Source organism: Rhipicephalus microplus, chromosome 1 (genome assembly GCF_043290135.1).
Source record: "Rhipicephalus microplus isolate Deutch F79 chromosome 1, USDA_Rmic, whole genome shotgun sequence".
Taxonomy (NCBI): domain Eukaryota; kingdom Metazoa; phylum Arthropoda; class Arachnida; order Ixodida; family Ixodidae; genus Rhipicephalus; species Rhipicephalus microplus.
In genome coordinates this window covers 218,417,851-218,439,100 of record NC_134700.1, presented here as the reverse complement: position 1 = coordinate 218,439,100, position 21,250 = coordinate 218,417,851, and the positions used below count along the sequence as shown (strand labels likewise).

Sequence of the window (21,250 nt, the reverse complement as noted above, 5' to 3'; positions counted from 1 at the left end):
GTGACTCAGTCCTAATTGACAGATCATTGTGCCCCAATTTCACAAGTAAACAAATAACCGGTGGGAGGACGAGCACATTGTTCTTTGAATCCTGTTTTCTTGTTTAGTGAGGCTCGTTGCTACTGTTACAATCAGTGTCGCAATGACGCCTAAGAGTTGCTTTTCCTGTGTGTCCATTTCGCTGTTTAAGAGCTTCTTACCTCTTCTCATTGGCTATGGGGTTCAAAGGCGTACGCTCCGTAGGGGGTTTTTCAAAGTCAAAGCGCACGTCCCATCCTCTTTCTTTGGTCCCTGTCTTATCAGCGCTATGTCTTCGTTAAACTTAACAAATGAAACCAGCCTAAAAGTATGTTTCTCTTTAGTTATCTGCCAAATGAAGGCTTTTTACACGCATGTGTGTAACCGACAATGTTTCAGCTATTTTATATGCGATCAAACGCTTACATTTCAGTACGGCTATTTTATACTTAGCCATATTCGTCGTGCAAGATATCAAAGGTGTGTCTTTGTCAAAAAGCGTTGTTTACCGTTTCTTCTTGTTTATCTCTTCTTTTTTAGGTTTGATATTAACTTTGAGGCACTGACATAGATACTTTTTAAGCGGTATTCAATGGCGAATACCAATTATGCTGTTGAGTTCCTTCTCGTGCTCACGTGGCACACACGTGCAAAGGACACAACACACGCGGGCATTAATATGTGTGTCTAATTAATGAGTTTAACGCTTTGTTTCACAAGGGGCTAACTAAACATTTAGTCTGCTCTCCACTGAGCTCGGCGACCTAGTTAGGTGACTCCGTATTTACTGGGCTTTTTGTTGATCGATGCTCAGTATCACAGGTCTGGGACTGCATTGCAGCGCATTCGCAGCCTACTCAGTCTCAAAAGCGTCAGTTAATTTCTTCGATCGCGCCAGGTTTTATGACCGATTCTGATCAATGTATCGGCGAGCACTACATTACGTGGATGCTATATGCCAGACGTTTATGTCTATTATTCGCCTGTCCTCTTCATCATTCCTAAAGTCCAGTTCAGCGTATGTCACCGTGTCCAGTGGCTAAACCGATATAGCCGTTCTCTCATCACTTCTCTTTCACTATCTCTGTTTATCTCTGGCTCTCGTTGCTCCAGAAGCGCAAAAGTATTTGTATAGTCTCAGAAAAGCTTTGTTGTATGTCTTGTTTTATTTACCCTGAAACCTTCACTTAAAAACGAAGAGTCGTTAGAACGCAGCCCGACAGTTGCTCGCGGGCTTGTATACAGGCAGGCATCTGATGGTTGTTCCGCGTTACACTTGGCTGCTCAAAGTGCAAAGCTATCCTCGTTATTTTTTGATGATTGATATGTGGGGTTTAACGTCCCAAAACCAGCATATGATTATGAGAGACGCCTTAGTTGAGGGCTGCGGAAATTTCGACCACCTGGGTTTCTTTAACGTGCACCCAAATCTGAACACACGGGCCTACAACATTTCCACCTCCATCGGAAATGCAGCCGCCGCAGCCGGGAATCGAGCCCGCGACCTGCGGGTCAGCAGCCGAATTTCTTAGTCACTAGACCACCGCCACGGGGCCGCCGCTTATATCGACTGAGCCGTCGCGTACCTGAGAGATTCGTGTTCAATCAAACAAAAGCGGTCGCGCCAGATTCATTTTGATGCCGCTCAAGCAGCGGCAAAAAACTGTAAACGTCGTAAGATGCTCAAAAACTGGCACTAAAAGGGCGACATTGCAGGTCGTAGCATCGGTATTGGCTTTTAAGAACATTAAGAACCGCGTCTCTGGGTAGTGCTACATGTTATTTCTGCTATACATGTTCACAAGTAATTGTAATTCCCAGGCAGCGCGACACTTAGGCTTAGACTGTTGTCCTGTTATCTTGCCTGACGCTTCGAACCAGATAAGTATTTTTTTTCCAAAACGAGGTTTGCACGTGTCTTTTTTCGCAAATACTTCGATTGTGTGCGCGATGTACCCGCTGTGCGAAGACACCCTGACACATTGCCTTTCCCCTCGCGTCTCATCTCGTCGAATTCTTTGCCGGATTCGTTCTGTAGGAATGTAGGCGGGGATTGGACGGTACCGACTCGTATTTTTCTTGTAATCTGTGTTTTCGTCGTCTACTAGGCCTCCTTAGGGGCACACCTTTTACTTACCCTTCATCGTCTCTGATTCGAACCTCCGTTGCTAGAAGGCGTTCTACCCCCCCCCCCCCCTTTTTTTTAACCCTCCGCTGCCTCTCGATTCGCTTCACGACAAGGAGGAAATGAATTTTCGGGAAAAAGAGATTCTTCTCTGCTCGGTGAACGGACGAGACCAGTGAGCGAGCCGGCGGGCGTGAAATCTGGGCTCGAAGGAGACGCTTTTTTCCCGCTCTTCCTAAAGAATGTATTCCCACTTCTTTCTTATTTTTTTTTCGCCGCTTCGCCTGGTTTTCCCATAAGGAGAGAGCCCAGCTTCAGAGCGAGGTTGGAAGGGGTTTCGTCGGTGAAGCGTTGCTTCGTCCCTCTCGTCCATTCGATGACGGCGTCGGAGATGTAAGCTAACTTGGAGAACGGGAAACGAAAAAAAAAAGTGCGCAACGTGATCAATGAGGAAGAAGAGGATTCCTTTTGTGATCTTGGTGATCTTAGTAAACAACGCCGTTTCGTTTTCACTGGGCACGGCACGGCGGTAATGCGGACGTTATTACACACATTGCGCCTTATTATACGTTGTGTATCTGTGTTTGATGCGGACGGAGTCATTTGTTTATCATTGCTGAGTGCTAGAGACGGGGTTGAGACAGCGAGAGTGAGGACGGATGGATACAGGGCAGTCAAGGAGTTTAACTGGACTATGTGCCGTTTGACACTTTACTCATGGGGAGGGGAATAAGAGGGTAGATGAGAGCGAAAGAAATAAAAAGAAAGGCCACCATCACGTACTTTTTACAACACGCATGCATGGTGCACCAAGCAGAAGGTCGCTCAATTCCGTTGCCTCCGAGGACTGCAGCCAGAGTTTTTAAGCTCTTTGGGCTGATCAGTTGTGAGTGCAGACTCCCAAATTCTAAAGAATTATAAAACTGCCCATGAAAAAAAGTTGTTTTTCATTTTTGAGCCTTGAATACTAACCTTTTCTTTATTCTGCAGTCAAATACATAAAATGCAACTTTAATGCATACATTTAGGCATTTCATGGATTCGCGACAGCCGGTACTTAGGCCAATATGCGGCTGAATACGAGTATTTGTTCAAAGGTGAACTTCGAAAAGACGATCCTAGTGGGGATCGTCGGGCGATGACTTGTCGCCAATGAAATGGACGTCTGACTTGAATGTTTCAGCAGCGATCACGTTACATTTTGACTGGTACCATGGGCGCCCTAGATTCCGCCGCCCAGTATTGCCGACTTCTTGGGAGTCGAAAGAGTTACTTGAATGTAATGGTGCTCAGAAATTTATTTAACTCGTGCCGAGCCAAGATGAGCTTTTTGTTAGGATTCGTCTGCGTCGCAAAAAGATTTCTGTGCTCAACAAGGTGATCCAAGAAGTGTTCATAAAATATTCCTTGAGATATTTAATAGGACGTCGGACAGCGTCACAGTGAGTAGGTTTCCAGTGACACGTTTCCCGCTGTTCTTAATAGTGTGTGTACTTATTTTTCATCACAGCGTATGTTTTAGAGATGCACTTGTTTAATCTACCGCATTTTTGTCTTCAAAGTCGCTGCTTGATGAAGACAGTTGTGCTTCTCCATGAGGATCAAAATCACTATCGTCGCTTTTGCTGTCCTAAGGCAACGATCATCACACTTATCTGCCTGCCGAAAGTGCGCGTGAAGCCCTATTTTCCCGTAAAATGAGTGTGCGTCTATATTATGCCATTAAGTAAAAAGCGAACTTGTCATAGCGGCAGTCACCACCGACTATATCCAAGGCTGGATGCTCCGAAGAAGAGAGAATAAAAATGTACTTGAAATGAACGTCACAAGTAGTGTGAAACTTCTTGGATGTGTGCGCACCCAAAATGATTCATAGAAAATTGAATTTGAGTCACTCTGGAAAAAAAGAACAGAGATATGGAACTGCTGCACGTGCTTCGAGTACTCCCTTATCAGTTACACAACTTGGGTTTTTCTTTGAACACTTACATCAGACAAATGTCACAGACTGAATGCTACGTTATCCGCGAATACGTACCAGACGGCATTGAGGAGAGCACGCGTTTTATGACTTGCTTAGTCGGCGTTTTTCGGTGTGTTGCAAATTCGCGACACTCGGCAATAACGAGTGAACTAGCATACTACGCTTCTACATTTTTAGACCAGTAAGGCTTTTGGAAAGTGGCGTGCAGACGCGTAAAAGATTTTACAGCTTCTTGAACAGCGCCAGTGTTTTCGCATGCAGACAGGCGTGAGAGCATGAAAGCAGGAAATGAGAACTATCCGGGCGTTTCCACAAAAAAAAAGCGCGCCTACAATGCTCATTTCGAAGTCCATACTTCCATACGTCATTCCAACTATAACAAAAAGCGCTTGACACGGGATGTTGGTAGAACGACAGACGGGGTGCTGATAAAACAGACGGGACGGTGATATAACGACACACATCACCGCCCTGTCCGTCGTTCTTCACTGTCCCGTTGTTCGTTTCGGTCTTATTGGTGTATCGACCAACACAGTTGGGTACACTCCTGCAGACCTGCAAAAACTTAGTCTGAAAGCTAATACGCTGGGTGCATGAACAGTGAACGACTGCAGGGGCTTTTCTTCCGCGCCTGTGACCTTCTTACCGCTGCTGCGTTTATTTATTTCCATGGATGGTGGTGGCCGAGGCAGAAACAGCTTGCCCACCGGCCAGCAGCCTATCTCCCACGGCGCTCGAGGTCCGGGTCGACTCCTGCTCCTTCCAGGAGGAAGCATGGCCCGTGGTCTGAGCCCTGCTGAGTACGACCACCTCCTACGGAGTCCCAACGTTCGAAACGTCACTACGCAGTTAGGACAGACAATGTATCTGCACTGCATTGTTGACTCGGCTTCGGACCGAATGGTACGTGATTCACACCCTGGCCTTCTGTATTGCATAATCCCTTGTGGCACGACGCGGTAACAATTGCTGGTGTGCTCGTGAAGTCCATTTAAGTTTTGGAAGCGCAATGGGGATTTTGGGACCTCGTGCGTGAAAGTACATATACGCTTAAGAAGTCTCAGAATTTTCATCTTTGAAAGTAGTCGGTTTATTGGGGTGGCGAACTTTATCTTCGGAAGCCTAATGTTGATGTAAGACGAACGCGTGTTCGCATTAAGTGTCTCTTTGTTACTTTTTTACTCTATTACATTCACTGTTACGCATTTTTTCCTTTTCCAAGTGTAGGGCAACAATTGAAACATGTGCTTGGCCCTGCATATTTTCTTTGCCTCTCTCGCCCTCTCTTGTTTGTCTCTTGGCACCTACCTATCCGATTCAACACTGGTAGTGTAAGGGAGTAATATTGCGCAATCTCAGAGTGCAGCTATTTTGGTGAAGCCATTCATGTCGACGTAAGAGAGAGAAAAAGCTACCACCTGCCTTTATGCAATTCAATGGCTTCAACCGAGCTTTTGCGGGTAGGTAATGGTGACCAAACATCTTAGTTGCACCTCAGCATTTGTTTTATTTTTGTGGAACGCCACCATCAAGTGCACCATTATGTTCAAGGGCAGGGGAGCAGATGAAAAGCTCTGATGTAACTGTGTTGATAATAACAATAATTGCGGAGGTGAACGTCGCAAACCAGGATACGTTTACAGAAACGCCATAGTGGAGTGCTCCGGAAATATCGAGCCCGTCTGTAACTTGCACCTACATACGGGCCTCGGGCGTTTTTCCTTCAACAGAAATGCGGTCGGGATTCAATCACACGACCATGGAAAGAGCTGTGTATCTTTGTTCCCAGACTTTCTATTCGCTCCCCCCCCCCCCCCCCGCCTATTGTACACTGCCGTTCTTTATGAAAGGGAACACGCGAACGCGTGGCCGGCGCTCTGCGGTGGCTGCCTACAGCACCATCAACCGACAAGTGAAGAAAGCACGTTCGCTTTTCGCGTCATCTATGGCCAAACAAGATAACCAGTTATGGCCGGTAGACAAGCGCTGCTAGATTACGTTCCCCGATCGCTCGCGTGGCGAGCGATATCAGGCGATTATTGCAGCTCACGCCGGTGTCGCGAACAACGTTTGATATGCTGGCCGTGGACTATACGCACTGTAGGCGTGAGCACAGATGGAGTGCAATGTAGCAGCACTTCTCTACTGGCCTAACTCGTTATTATTTTTTTCGGCAACAGACGATGCTGAAAGCGAACGTGTTTCCTTTTCCTGTCGATTGATGGTGCTGTAGACAGCCGCCGCACAGCACAGGCCACGCGTTCGCGTGTTCCATTTGATAAAGGACGACAGTGTACAGTGTTGTTCAGGGTAGTAAATCGGAATCAAGTACCTACCAAACTATTCTGCTCTTGCATTTCCTCTCTCTCTTGCCATCCACCATAAGCGTGCCAACGCTTTCACGAGGGAGGGGGGCAAATCTATCAGTCTATATATATATATATATATATATATATATATATATATATATATATATATATATATATATATATATATATATATATATATATATATATATATATATATATGATCTCACCAGAGAAGGATTGGGATCTCACCAGAGAAGGATTGGCCACCCTGGTGCAGTATTCGGCCACCCCCTCCCGTAGGCATTCGTCAATTAACTCACGGCCCTCAGTCCCCACCAGCTGCGGAGCAACTGACCACGGCGGCGGTCAGATCTGCAAAGCAGCAGAGGGTGCTAGGAATCTCTGGATACGGACAGGCCACCATTGGAACTTGAACTTAGCAACGTTTAACGTTAGAACGTTATCTAGTGAGGGAAGTCTAGCTGTATTATTCGAGGAGCTAGAAGGCATTAAATGGGATATAATAGGGCTGAGTGAGGTTAGGAGGACAGATGAGGCCTATACTGTGCTACAGAATGGGCACGTCATTTGCTATCGGGGCTTGGCAGACAGAAGAGAACTGGGAGTAGGGTTCCTAATTCACAGAAACATAGCTGGCAACATAGAGGATTACTATAGCATTAATGAAAGGGTGGTAGGCATTGTAATTAAACTGAATAAAAGATACAAAATGAAGGTAGTACAGGCTTACGCGCCTACATCCAGCAATGATGATGCTTCAGTTGAAAGCTTCTATGAAGACGTGGAATCGGCAATGAGTAAGGTGAAAACACAGTATACTATACTAATGGGCGACTTTAATGCAAAGGTAGGGAAGAAGCAGGCTGGAGACCAGGCAGTAGGAGATTATGGCATCGGCACTAGAAACGCCAGAGGAAAGCTACTAGTAGAATTCGCAGAACGCAATAATCTGCGTATTTTGAATACCTTCTACCGAAAACGAGAAAACCGCAAGTGGACATGGAGGAGCCCTAATGGCATAAATAAGAACGAAATAGACTTTATAATGACTGCACACCCAGGAGTCGTGCAGGATGTGGAAGTGGTTGGCAAGGTAAGATGCAGTGACCATAGAATGGTACGGGCTCGAATCCGCCTAGACTTGAAGAAGGAACGACAGAAACTGGTACGCAAGAAGCCAATCAATGAGCTAGCACTGAGAGGGAAAGTACAGGAATTCAGAGTGTCACTGCAGAACAGGTACTCTGCTCTTAGCGAGGAAACCAACCTTAGCGTAGATACAATGAATGATAATCTGACGAGTATCATCACGGAGTGTGCAGTGGAAGTTGGAGGCAGGGTAGCTAGACAGGATACCGGCAAGCTTTCCCAGGAAACGAAGAACCTAATTAAGAAGCGTCAAATCATGAAAGTGTCAAGTACAACAGACAAAATAGAACTGGCAGAGCTTTCGAAGTTGATTAATAGACCTAAAGTATGCGATGTAAGAAGGTATAACATGGAGAGAATTGAGCACGCTCTGAAAAACGGAGGAAGCGTCAAAGCAGTGAAGAGGAAACTTGGGATAGGCAAAAGGCGGATGTATGCCTTAAGGGACAAAGAAGGCTAATTAACTACCAATATGGATAGGATAGTTAAAATAGCGGAGGAGTTTTACAGAGATCTGTACAGTAGCCGAGACAACCATGACCTTAATACTATAAGAACTAGCAGTAACCCAGACGACACCCCACCGGTAATGATAGAAGAAGTCAGAAAAGCTTTGGAGAGCATGCACAGAGGCAAAGCTGCTGGTGAGGATCAAGTAACATCAGATCTGCTGAAAGATGGAGGACAGATTGTGTTAGAAAAACTAGCCACTCTATTTACGAGGTGTCTCCTGACGGGAAAAGTACCAGAGTCTTGGAAGAACGCTAACATCATCTTAATACATAAGAAAGGAGATGACAAGGACTTGAAGAATTACAGGCCGATCAGCCTGCTCTCTGTAGTATACAAGCTATTTACAAAGGTAATTGCTAACAGAGTAAAGAAAACATTAGAATTCAATCAACCAAAGGAACAAGCAGGATTTAGAACAGGCTACTCAACAATTGACCACATTCATACTATCAATCAGGTAATAGAGAAATGCTCAGAGTATAACCAACCACTATACATAGCCTTCATAGATTACGAAAAGGCGTTTGATTCAGTAGAAATATCAGCCGTCATGCAGACACTGCGGAATCAGGGCGTAGATGAAATATATATAAACATTCTGGAAGAAATCTACAGGGGATCAACTGCTACCATAGTGCTTCACAAAAAAAGCAACAGAATACCAATAAAGAAGGGGGCAAGGCAGGGGGACACAATCTCCCCAATGCTATTCACTGCGTGCTTACAGGACGTTTTCAGAAGCCTAGAATGGGAACAGTTAGGGATAAGAGTTAATGGAGAGTACCTCAGTAACCTGCGCTTCGCCGATGACATTGCATTGCTGAGTAACTCAGGGGACGAATTGCAACTCATGATTACGGAGTTAGACAAGGAGAGCAGAAAGGTTGGTCTTAAAATTAATCTGCAGAAAACGAAAGTAATGTACAACAATCTCGGAAAGGAGCAGCGCTTTGCGATAGGTAATAGTTCACTTGAAGTTGTAAAAGACTATGTCTACTTAGGGCAGGTAATAACCGCAGAGCCTAACCACGAGATTGAAGTAACCAGAAGAATAAGAATGGGGTGGAGCACATTCGGCAGGCACTCTCAAATTCTGACAAGTAGATTGCCACTGTCCCTCAAGAGGAAGGTATATAACAGCTGTATTTTGCCGGTACTTAGCTACGGAGCAGAAACCTGGAGACTCACAAAGAGGGTTCAACTTAAATTGAGGACGACGCAGCGAGCAATGGAAAGAAAAATGGTAGGTGTAACCTTAAGAGACAAGAAGAGAGCAGAGTGGATTAGGGGACAAACGGGAGTTAAGGATATCATAGCTGCAATAAAGAAGAGGAAATGGACATGGGCCGGGCATGTAGCACGTAGACAGGATAATCGCTGGTCATTAAGGGTCACCAACTGGATTCCCAGAGAAGGGAAGCGGGGTAGGGGGAGACAGAAGGTTAGGTGGGCAGATGAGATTAAGAAGTTTGTGGGTATAAATTGGCAACAGCAAGCACAGGACCGGGTTAACTGGCGGAACATGGGAGAGGCCTTTGTCCTGCAGTGGACGTAGACAGGCTGATGATGATATATATATATATATATATATATATATATATATATATATATATAGAGAGAGAGAGAGAGAGAGGCAACTTCGACGCACTCGCACTTTCATGTGATTTTTTATACAACCAGAAATCCTTTAATCGTGCAATAAAGAACAGTCAGTTTTAAGCAGCATGCCCTGGTACAACACATATATGTTTGTCATGCATGTAATAACATTACACGTGACGCTTTTTATGCATTACGGTTACCTCACAGCTTTCAGAATGAATACAATTAAGTTGATGGCGTCCTCATCACCAGTAAATATTTTATCATTAAATGAAATCTCTAAATGAATAAAGACAGCTCACAAAGAATTCAGTTTTTAAATGTGAAGCAATCATTAAGGAATCAAAGGGAACAATGAGCATTTTCATCTACTTAGCTTCCCACTGAGCTCGAGTCCACTGATTTATTCTTTGCCACTTTGCAAACATGCCACCGTCGCTTCAAGTTGCCATAAGTAAGGCTGATCAGATTAATTGGAGAATAAGTGGAAAACTTCATTCGCTCTTCTAGTACGGGAAAACTAAAATATTTAGAAAAATTTGTCGCAATCGTGTGCTCACAGCAGCTTCGACAAAGCAGCGATGATGGTAATTTTTTCGATGAAAGAAAATTATTTTCGTGAATGCTTTGACCGGTCCATAAAAAGTTTTTTCGTTCCCATATATAACTGTATCGGCCAGTTGCAGCATAATAAAAACATGAATGAACAAGGGCCCCTGTTCAGCGCTAGCCTGCTCTGCAGTGCTGCAGCACAGGGCGGAAAGCGTCGCAAAGAGCCTTCAAAGAAATCGTCAATGCTGAAATGTTTGAAAACTGTCACTATATTGTAAATTGTCCTCGTAATATTTTCTTTCCCTCGTAACAAAATAATTGAGTGATTACAGTGGTGAAGGAAAATTTCACCTTAGTTGTTGTTTTACGAAGCGTGCAGCCGACAGTGACCACTGTCGAAGGTGGAGCGGCTCAGCCTTCCCAACTTTTCTCAGTGGGAGGGGGGGGGGCTAGCGTTTCCCTTGCCGCCCCCCCCCCAGGTGATACGCCTATGCCAACCACCCATACAGTGTCAAGATTCAAGATGTTCTTGAAGCTTGTCAAAACCACTTTGAAATATCAAGGACGAAAAAAAAAACATTCAAACACTTTGCACAGGATAGCTAACTGGTGAAGCTGAAACGTGTGGTCACAGATGGTTGCAGACGTCGCAGCCGAAGTCAAAGACTGCTGAAAAAACTCCCGCCAAAAGTGGGTGTTGGCCTCGTCGGACGGGTTCCCAGTATTTCCACGTGATCGCTACTCTACCGGCCATGCCGCCTCCTTGGCTAACCATTGTCACTTGCATTCTTTTCGTAAGGCTGCTTAATCCTCGGTGCGCAACTGCTGCTTGGGCTTTGTTACTGGCACCTGTTTTGTGCCCGGACTACTACATCGGCCCGGCGAACATTAATTCTCTAATGGATCAAATGTCAGTGCTGTTCTTGGAATGTTGTTTATTGTTCGGGAGTTCCAATAAGATCCATGTCTTTCTCCGCGAGGGAGTTCTAGTTGAAACGGCTGTGCAAGGAAACATTGGCACGGCTGTGAAGGGATGAACGACGCCCTGAGGGTGCAGTCAATGCCACGCGTGCTTGGGTACGACGCCGAGAAGGGCGTCACTAACGGCCTTGCCAATGACGCGCACGTTTTGGCGCGACGTACAGAACGACGTAACTGAAGGCGCAGCCATTATCTTGGCGAATGTTATTTCGTTTTGTCTATAGATTTCACTGCAAAATATGCTGGGGCAGTTACATTGGTGCGCCATTACACGACGCGTTCCGTATCTGTATAAATGCGCTTCTTGTGTGACCATAGTGTCTTGACCACTCTTTGTGCCTACGCTACGCGTGTGATCACGTGTATACTATAGTGCCTTGGAGGACGTGTGTGTACGGTGCGTACAGACCACTAATTTCGCCACATGTACAAGAAGCGGCCATCTTTGCCGGGTGCATGCGGGATAAGGGGATCTAAAAACCACGCAAGCACCCGGTCTGTCCTCAGCGCATGCTTACTGCCTCCGTTCGCTCGCCATCAGCAGCGACGCAACGAAACTTACAGCACTTGTGCTGGCCGCACGACCAGCTGGTGTCGAAATTATACGCTTTACTCTTAACACGAGTGCGAGGCAGTAGCTCTGATCTTATGTCGGTGCACTCACTCATAAGTCGACTCACTCAGACTTGGATCAAGTCTGAGTGTGTCCAGTTGAAGAAAGTTGTCGTGAGTGTGAGCCCGAATCAGTCTAGCTCAAAAAAAAAATTGGTGTGCCTGAGTTCGAGTGAGCTCTAAGCTCCCAATATATTCCATGAGTTAGTCTGCGTGAGCTCCACAATTTTCGTCAACCTATATGACTCTGAACTGAAGCGAGCGTGTTGCGACCGAACAGTGTCTCATGTACCCCCCTATTTTTTTATCGGTGAAATCTGTCTGTTTCAATTATGAAATCGACAACACATCAAATGCAAGATAGAGGGCGACGAAATTACCCGGGATGGCTAGTACAATAATTGAATCGCACGCGTCTTCACTGATATCGACTACTGCGTGTAAGGAAAAGCTGGAAGGTCAACCAGGCGAGCATCCGGTTTGCTATCCTACACCAGGATAAGGGGATTGAGGGATGAAAAGATAGACTGCTTCAAAGTTCACATTGGATAACATACACTGACTTTTATGTCTTAGCGATGGTTGGTGAAATGTTTCATTGCGATATCCATGTCTTATCGTTTTTTTTATTATGAGTAAAAAGTAGGTCACCGAGTATAACACTATTGCTAAGCCTCTCCTGTGTGTTCACTGCAGCGAATAATGCACGCTTGCGCAATACGATGTAAGTTTCATGAGCTTCGAACCAATAAAGAAAACAGAAAAATAACAGAGGGCAAGTTCAAAACAACTTAGCATATACATATGATAGCATGTCCTGTTCTCTTCCTAATGCAGAGCCTGCTGTGCCCGCGGAGTCATATATCAATGTTCGTTGAACAAGATATTACGCAGCTGTAGCTGGTGCTTCTTATTGTTTCTTTCCTTCTGTTATGGTATCCATGCGTGTTTTGCCTGCGCATTTCAAACTTTGCATTTTGTTGAACATGTTTTTTTTTTTCATCAAGGACCGTGTTCTCGGCTGCCATGACGGTAGTTGTTTTAGGCCTGTATGCTGGCATGGGGCTTTAGGTTTTTTTTTATCAACTTATAGTTTGACTGGCAAAAGGTGCAAATCTGGATAAGCTGTGGTGTACCTTATGTAAGCGCCTACGTACCTGTTACCGATGTATCGCCACAATTAAAAAAGAAATATCAAGCACAGAGAAGTACAGTACATGGCGGCAAATATATGATAGCATATCACGTTTCCATGGAGATACCACAAATCATCGCATTTGCTAATGAAGCCGTACAGTAATTTGTACTGAAGAAACTATGTGGTACGGTTGTGTCTACTTTTTGTAGCCTGATTACTTCGAGCATCATCATTCACCAGCGACCATGTTCATAGGTGTTGCAACTGTGGTTGTTTTGACAATAATGCTGACACGTGGCTTTCATTTCCTGATAGTAACAACCAATACAAAGGCTACATCTCAATTAGCAGCTTCGTGTTTGATATGCGCGTCCACATGAGTGATACGAGATGCCACAAATTCGCAAGTCTACTCTGCTACACTTCGGCAAATTCATATGCGTAATCTCCAGTATATGTAATCAGTGGAACACAGAACACAGCGTTTCACTTGGCGTTGCACAATGGTTCGCGTTAGCAATATTTTGGTTAATTATCGCATGAAGATCTACGGAAATAAAATTTCTCAAATAGAACTTACAAGGATCTGTCATTTATCGGGAGCCCCTTATATGACGGGCCATCCTTCGAGAAGACCGGCGTGGCAGATAACCCGTCTTGTCAGTGGGTGATATTCCGTTTTCAGCCTCCATTGAAGCAAACATGTGTCGTGAATTACCCATCGTGCGCTTTTTCCCACGGAAAATTGCATACCATCTAGTACGAGTGGTAGAAAAAGATAGTAGCATGGATGAAATTTTGCGCAAAATGTCGTCCACAATGGAACGCCAACTCGCCCCACACTTGGTTCTTCAAAGATGGCGTCTTTAATAGTCATTGGAAAGGTTTGGCTGGTGGTAAACTTGGCAGGTCACATCACATGAGTATGATGAAGGAAGAACGAAGTCTTGTGCTACGCACAGCTCTACGTTTTGACAGTTATTACACAATATCTCACAGAATTGGCATAGCTATTACGCAGGTTTATTCATCGAGATAGTCTGCATAAGTTGGGACACCGTTTCATCAAAGTACTGCAGGCACACTACTTGGGTTAGTTCTTACGTAAGCGTGTGCGGTTATTCAATAGCAAGAATAAACATGCATGCATGTTTAATGGTGGTAGACTCATCCAGCATCCGATGATGCTAGGGTATTCTCAGACGACTGAGTAAACAAATAATGCCAGTTTTCTGTTAACCCGGCATTTATCAACAACGGATTGATAAATGCAATCTCAGTTTTTATGAAGCAGTCTCACCCTGACAAAAGTGGATTCGCGCAAAGAGATTATTCGCCCGAATAGTATGGGCCTTCGTGTGCCAATTTCTTCTCTCACATGCCCCCATTTACAACAGTTGCCTTAACGCAGTCGCATGGACGGGATGTCAAGCTGGGTTGTAGTTTGTATCCTCAAGTTCTCTTTGAGTCATCGCCCCTCCCCCTCCCTCCTCTTTCTGCTCCTCGAAGCTCGAACCCCGAGAGAGTTCCTGGTTCCCGGTAGCAGTTTGCGCTTCGTGGTTTCACAACCCACGCGGAAACAGCAGTGAATCGCATTGTGAAAAAAAAAGAAATCACATAACTAGGAATGCTTTTTGTTTTTATGCTATAATGAACCCTTACGCAGGTAGAGGCATGCACGGGCACCAGCTAGTTACAAAAGCGGCGCTATTTAATTGCGTGCACTGTCTTTCTCTCAGAAGAGGGGGCGTAACGAAGGAAACAAATATACAAAAATACTGAAGCAACTCGAAGCTGCGGAGTGCCGAGCGGTCGTCGACCGACACATGGGACGCACATGTTGAGCGATCTTCTCTCATCGCATCGCTGGTGACGTCGGCGCGAGCGGAATGAAACAAAGCGCGGGAGATGAAGCGCCACTTGCGTGGGAACAAGTGCGCCTACAAGTTGTGTTTTGCCTCGCATTCCTTTTTTCCTTCCGTGTTGTTTTTTCTTTATGCCTCGTGTCTTTTTTTTTTTCTTAACGCTGCTGTTCTCGTGTGCCCTCTCGTCGGTTTGGCCGCCACTGCAAGCACTGAAAAAAAAAGTGATAACGGTTCGGTATTCACGACGAGCTGTAGAGGATGATCCTTATATTGCCGGGTGCTTCTCTTTCTCCTCCCCAACAGCCAGCGTGTCGCCCCTTTTTGCAAGTGCCGGCAGCTAACATTCACCGCGTGCATGTCTCCGGCGAGGGAGCCACGCTTGGCTTACACGTTGCTATGCTTGCCGGGTGCATGAAGGAAGTCCCTCTGTGAAGCTTGTCAAGAGGACGAGGTGCCGGCAGTTCGCACACTGCATGGGTGCGTGCAGCGCGAGTGCGTGATTAGGGATCGGAGTCGCTCGGTCTTGCTCACGCTGCACGCGCCGTCATTAAGCCTTTTTTTTTCTCACGGCGACTTGGTTTCTCTTCGTCGTCAAAACGGCACCGGCCAACCTAGCGCTCTGCTGAAATGAAATGCTAAAACAATACGGAAGGAGAGGCTCGGTTCCTTGATCTGAAGCGAATGCATCTCAATTAACTTGCGCACATATCGTGTTCTTTTTTTTTTTGACACTGCGTTTCAGCGCGTTGGCTTGGTTGCTGTAAAGTAAACAAGCTTGTTTGTTGATTTTGATAGCTCCTAGTTTTTTCAAATGTTGCAACTGTTCTTCCGTAATCAACCTGTTTCACAAGAACTAATGAAAAGCATATAGCTTTTATTCTGCTGTAATGCTTTACAATCTCTCGTGATGCTGTATACATGTTTTTTCTTTGTTTTCGAACACGATACACTTTATTCTGCTCTTTATTTGTACTTTTTAGTGTGCCTCTACCATGCCTTTGCATCTTGTATATTTCTTCTGTTGTTTGCATTCAACACTGCAAGGTCACCTCATATCCTTGTAGCTAATATTGCCTGATAGATACTTGTACCTTCCACCCTGTAACGGCCCTCTTGAGGGCTAACTGTATTATTCACTGAAATAAATAAAATGAATTTTTCATGTTTCATGTTTTCAAAACGGTAATTGTGGTTAGTTTTATTTCCGGCAGTGAATTTTCTCGGCCTTGTTTCGAAACAGCCGCCCTTGCTTTGTTCATTGTAGACTTGCTTCTGAAGTGGAAGGTTCATGAATGTTCATGCATTGCAAGTGGCGTGGGAAGAACTATAAAGTTACAGTTAGCCGTACGAATATTCGTAATGAACTGCTGCTGAGGTTTGGTGTCGCACATTTGCCCTAAAATGCTGATGTATTTACGCGTTATATGGTAGTGACAGGTGCGCATCACTAGACGCCCTTTTTCCACGTTGGTTCCATCTGCCTCGGAATCGATTGCGTCAATTTACTTACAGTAAGCTATTCATAAAGTTTCACACGTTAAAGCACATTTTCACACGTCTTCTTGCACTAACGAAACGTTCCGCAGCTGCCTGCAATTTTCTGTCCAAGTTTGCGCTAGCGCGTACTCGACAGAAAATAGTTTGTTTCACGTACGTAAATACTTTGCGTATACGTACAGCTTCTACGTGTAAGTATTGCGCATGCGCGTAACAAAGCGGCCGCGCACGGGTCTCACGGATGTATACGCGAGATTCTATTCTTTGCTAGCACTTCTTGCGCACACAGACAGCTTATCGTGGGCTCCCTAGCAAGATAGTGTGTAGCAGGTCGCAGGTGTGGTACGTGCCAGCGTCATATATTCTTTTTTTTTCACTTTTATTTGTTCACGTTTACATCAGGATCACTACAAACAGCACCGCCTATAGTTTCATTGGATTTCGTGTCTGTTAGCTTTAATTAACGTAAATTATTTAAATGTTTTATATCAAACAGGAGGAATTGTAATATCGAACCAAGTACCGTATTTCAGTGAGTTATACATTTATGCAGGCTTGGCTGCAACATGTGTTTTTCTATGTGAAGTGTCTTAGGATACACGCAAACGAGATTTTAGACGAAAAAAAGAAAAGGGGGCGGGGATTCATGATGAGGTATCGTTCACTTCGTCATGGGTTCAAAACATACATACATGGACAGGCCTCCAGCCCTTTTCTCACAGCTACAATTATTTTTCTATCCACTACACTTCTATCTTAGTTTATTCATTTTTTTACCACTATTACAGTGTAGGATTTCGCGTATACGAATTGTAGAATCTTGGAGAGTTGCTGATGCTGATGATGCTGATGACCTCTGATGGATGGCGCTTACCCACAAAGGGGGATGGGCCAAGAACCGGGCGGCAGGATACTTAAATGAAACTAAACTGAAAATGAAGCTAATCTATAAAAGAAGCTTAAAATAATACTACCAAAAAAACAAAAAATGTGTGCTGAGCAAGCGGTCAAACCATCTTTTGTTTTTGAAAGACATAACTACGAATTATAAACTAAAGATCTGAAAAGGTAGTGGTTCACTAGCATGGTAATCTTTTAGTTGCATTGATGTAATCAAACACAGCGGAGCATACATCCCTGTGGCAGTAACCAAATGAAGTTCCGCCAAGTGATAAAATTACTGGTAAATTTACTTGTATTCCTAGCTTTTGTAATGGGGCTACTAAAAATCTTTTTCTCTAATAAGAATAACGATGACAGAATAAAAAGAAATGTTCAATTGTTTCAATTTCGTTGCACCAAATGCATAGCGGTGACGCCTTGCCGCGCGCTTCACATCCCCGTTCACTTATTTTTTTTCTTTCACGAATTGCCGTAGCGCTCGTTAAAAGGCGATTTAGAATCCCCCGCACGCCGGATTTGTGGCGTATAATGCGGGGTCGGTTGTGGGAGAACTCGCTCTTCCTGTGAAAACTGAAAGTAGAGAAACAAGGGCGTCACCTTTCTTTCAGTTTTTTTATTATTCTCACTATTTACATTGGTTTAGTTCGATTTGCACATTCTTAGAAGGCCCACGTCTTTCTCGATGAGCGTATCTTAGGTGCTGCAGCCAAAATGAGGGGCTACAATAGAAAAAAAAAAGATATCAAGTTGGGCAGTTGAATCACGTTTTTCACCTCACTTGCTCTCTATCGCATGAGAACGTTAATTTATCACTTGCGTACTTGACTTTATTTTTTATTTTTTGTATTTCATTCGGAACTTGTTTAATTTTCATTCGTGTTCATTAAGCAGTGCGCGCACGATTGCTTAAAAAGCAAGAACAGAAAAGCGGAGATGCAGCTTGCGGTATAAGTGGCAGTTAAAGGCGAGTGCCGTTGGCCAGCAGGAGGGAATGCAAGGGAGCAAAGAAAAGCCAATTGAACGTGGAATGCAAAGTCCCTATGGTCGATTGCTTGGCTTTCTAAAAAACCGAGAACGAAATCCGATTTATAAGACAGATTTTTCCTCTGCTTACTCGACCGTGTATCGGGTCTACCCTACCCGTTCAGTTTTATGTGTTTCTTTCTACAGTGTAAGGTACTGGGCTACTTGCTTTTGCATTACTGTTTAAAAATTGATAAAATTACAAGGCGCGAAAAAGATGCAGTTATGCGGGACAAAGAAGAAGCAACAACACAACATGTGTCTTTCCAAAGTTAGTGCGCTCCGCGACTTTAGCGCAGCCTAACAGTTTTGTATTTCCTTTTTTGCAACGTTTCTGGCTATAGCAGGGCCAGAAACAAAACGATTCGGTTCAGAAGCTTTCTCGGACGATTGATTCTGCTGATGAAATATCATTACAGGGATACCTTGCAGCAATATGTAATGCTTTATTTATCTTTAAGATGACCTTTGAAATCTCTCTTTCTCCATTTAGTTTTTACAGGATTATTGCGACTGGATGTCAGACATTTCGAACAACACCCAGCTTCTTTAGTTCAGATTTACTATTGTTCTCGAGAAGTACATAACAGGATACGTCCCGTGGTAATTAATGTCACACTAGTGTTGACCCGGCAATGTTGGTAACTATGGTGAAATCCGGTCTCTATGTAATGCACACCACAGAACTTTGAACTTTTACTACAGAGTGCTCATTTGGGCCGGTTAGATCATGTTCAAGGAAACAGCTAGTATAGGCTGATTAGTATGCATTAAGCCTATTGAATATAACGAAAGAAAAGCAATCTCACCAAAGAAAGATTAGTAGTTAAGTTTTAGCAATAGATTGTCCGCCTCCGTTTCAGGGAGTGCCCTTATTCGCGTTAAATATAGCACCATGATCACACGGTTTTCAGTATGGCACCCCCCGTGGTAGCTTACCTCTCATGGAGCTCGCATGTATCATACATGAAAAGGCGATTGGCAGGCATCTGTCATTTGTTCAAGTTCTTCGCTGGAAAGAACTGGGGAATGTCCACAACTGCTATGTTGCGACTATACAGGATTCTTTTCCTTGGATTCCTTCGGTACAGCCTACCTCTGTTAACTAACGCAAGTAAAACAAGCATACGAATGCTTCAAAATGTCCTGGCTCAAGCACTCCGGATATGTTTAGGCTTGCCCCAAAGTGCGTCAACAGCGGCAACTATCGCCATCACAAGGGACAACCTCATCAAGACCCACATTAATGTGGAAGTGTTGAGGACACATATACGACACCTTGCTCGAACCCCTCGACATCACCTAGCCTCTCTACCAGTGGTCCGACCATGCACATCTTACTGCAAAACAGTGACCGCACATGGTGAGTCGATCCCAACTTCGTTCTCTCCTGCCGCTAGACCTGTGACTCCGCCATGGTGCCTCGGACAACCAATGATTAATATTAACATACCTGGCGTTCAGAAAAAGGCCAATTTGTCGTCACCGGCTCTTAAACAGCTCACACTACTTCTCTTGTATGAGAAATATCAAGACTTCACACATATATACACTGACGGATCGGTTCAGCCGGACAGCTCTACAGGAGCAGTAGTGATACCAAGGTTGGCCACAACAATTAAATTCAAGACATCTCACGCAACGACATCAACGGCAGCATAATTGGCAGCACTTCGTGCCGCGTTGCAATTTGTAGTTGATCAACCTACACGCAAGTGGACTATTTTCTGCGACTCGAAGGCGGCACTGCAGTCTCTACTATCAGCCTTACGCCGTGGACTACACGAGCAGCTGGTACTAGAGATAGCAGAGGTTATACACCACCTGACTGAGAAAGGGCACCAAATTACATTTCAGTGGTTTCCCAGTCACTGCGGAATCATCGGCAATGAACGGGCCGATCAAGCTGCCCGCTCAGCCCATACAGAAGATCATAAACTGCGACTACCACTTTCTAGGACAGATGCTGCACGAAAGCTCCGCAGGCTTGCTCGCCAGCAAACCACATCTCAATGGAATCAGCCACACTTCAAGCATGCCCGACTGTACTCGCTTGACCCTACGCTAAGTTTTCAAGTCCCGTCGAGGCTTTGCCGAGCAGACCAGACCCTGTTATGTAGGCTGTGGTTGGGCGTTGCGTTTACCAACGCCTACGCTTTCCGCATTGGGATGGCCGACACCGCAGCCTGTGACCACTGTGGCAAAGAGGAAACAATCAAACATACTATTTGTGACTGCCTAGCGTATAGTAAACAATGACTATGCCTTCGCAAGGAACTCAACAAATTAGATGATGAACCTCTGTCGGAGCAGGGAATTCTGCAGTATCGTCAGGATGCCACTTCACAGAAGAGGGCCCTGAAAGCGCTACTGCACTTTTTGCGATCGACCAGCCTTACTGAACGGTTGTAGCTAGGACGCCCTTCCTCTGTGTGTTTTCGTTTTTTTATGAGTGCGCGTGCGTTTTTTTTCCTCTTTCTACCCCCTCTTTCTTGCCCCTACTTCCCCGCCCCCAGCGCTGGGTAGCAAACCAGATGCCAATGTCTGGTTAACCTCCCGGCCTTTCCTTTCTTACTCTCTCTCTCTCTCTCTAGTGAAATGTGCCAGATTACGTGGGCTGTATGCTTGGTCACGGTGGCTATATTTGTATTTGCGAGCAATCTGACATCATGGGTAAGAATGGTAGCAGAAAAAAAACATAGCACAGTAAAACAACAAAGAAAACACGCACAGTGCTAAAACATTCACATATGCCATGGTAACAGGGTAGCCTTGTAACTTAGCAAAAACATCCGTATGGTTGGAATAGAGTACATAGTGAACTACCTAACGGGAACGACATTACTTTAGAGTATCACCACTACACGCTTTTTTTTTCTTATACTATCATGCTTCCGGCGTGTGAAAACCCGAAATTCACTTTTATATCGCAGTAGCCACGTATCGACCAAACATAAA

The 21,250-nt window shown here is 44.7% G+C and overlaps 1 protein-coding gene across 2 annotated transcripts in view; it reads left to right on the top strand.

The window, feature by feature from the left end:
* The first annotated feature begins 4,805 nt into the window (after nucleotides 1-4,805).
* The window catches only part of LOC142769254 (kin of IRRE-like protein 3), a 37,215-nt gene continuing 20,770 nt past the window's right edge, over nucleotides 4,806-21,250 (top strand). For both annotated transcript variants that reach the window (XM_075872352.1, XM_075872347.1), the window contains exon 1: nucleotides 4,806-5,030. In XM_075872352.1, the coding sequence (XP_075728467.1) occupies nucleotides 4,902-5,030 (129 nt within the window). In that variant the 5' untranslated portion in view covers nucleotides 4,806-4,901. The remainder of the gene's footprint in view (nucleotides 5,031-21,250) is intronic.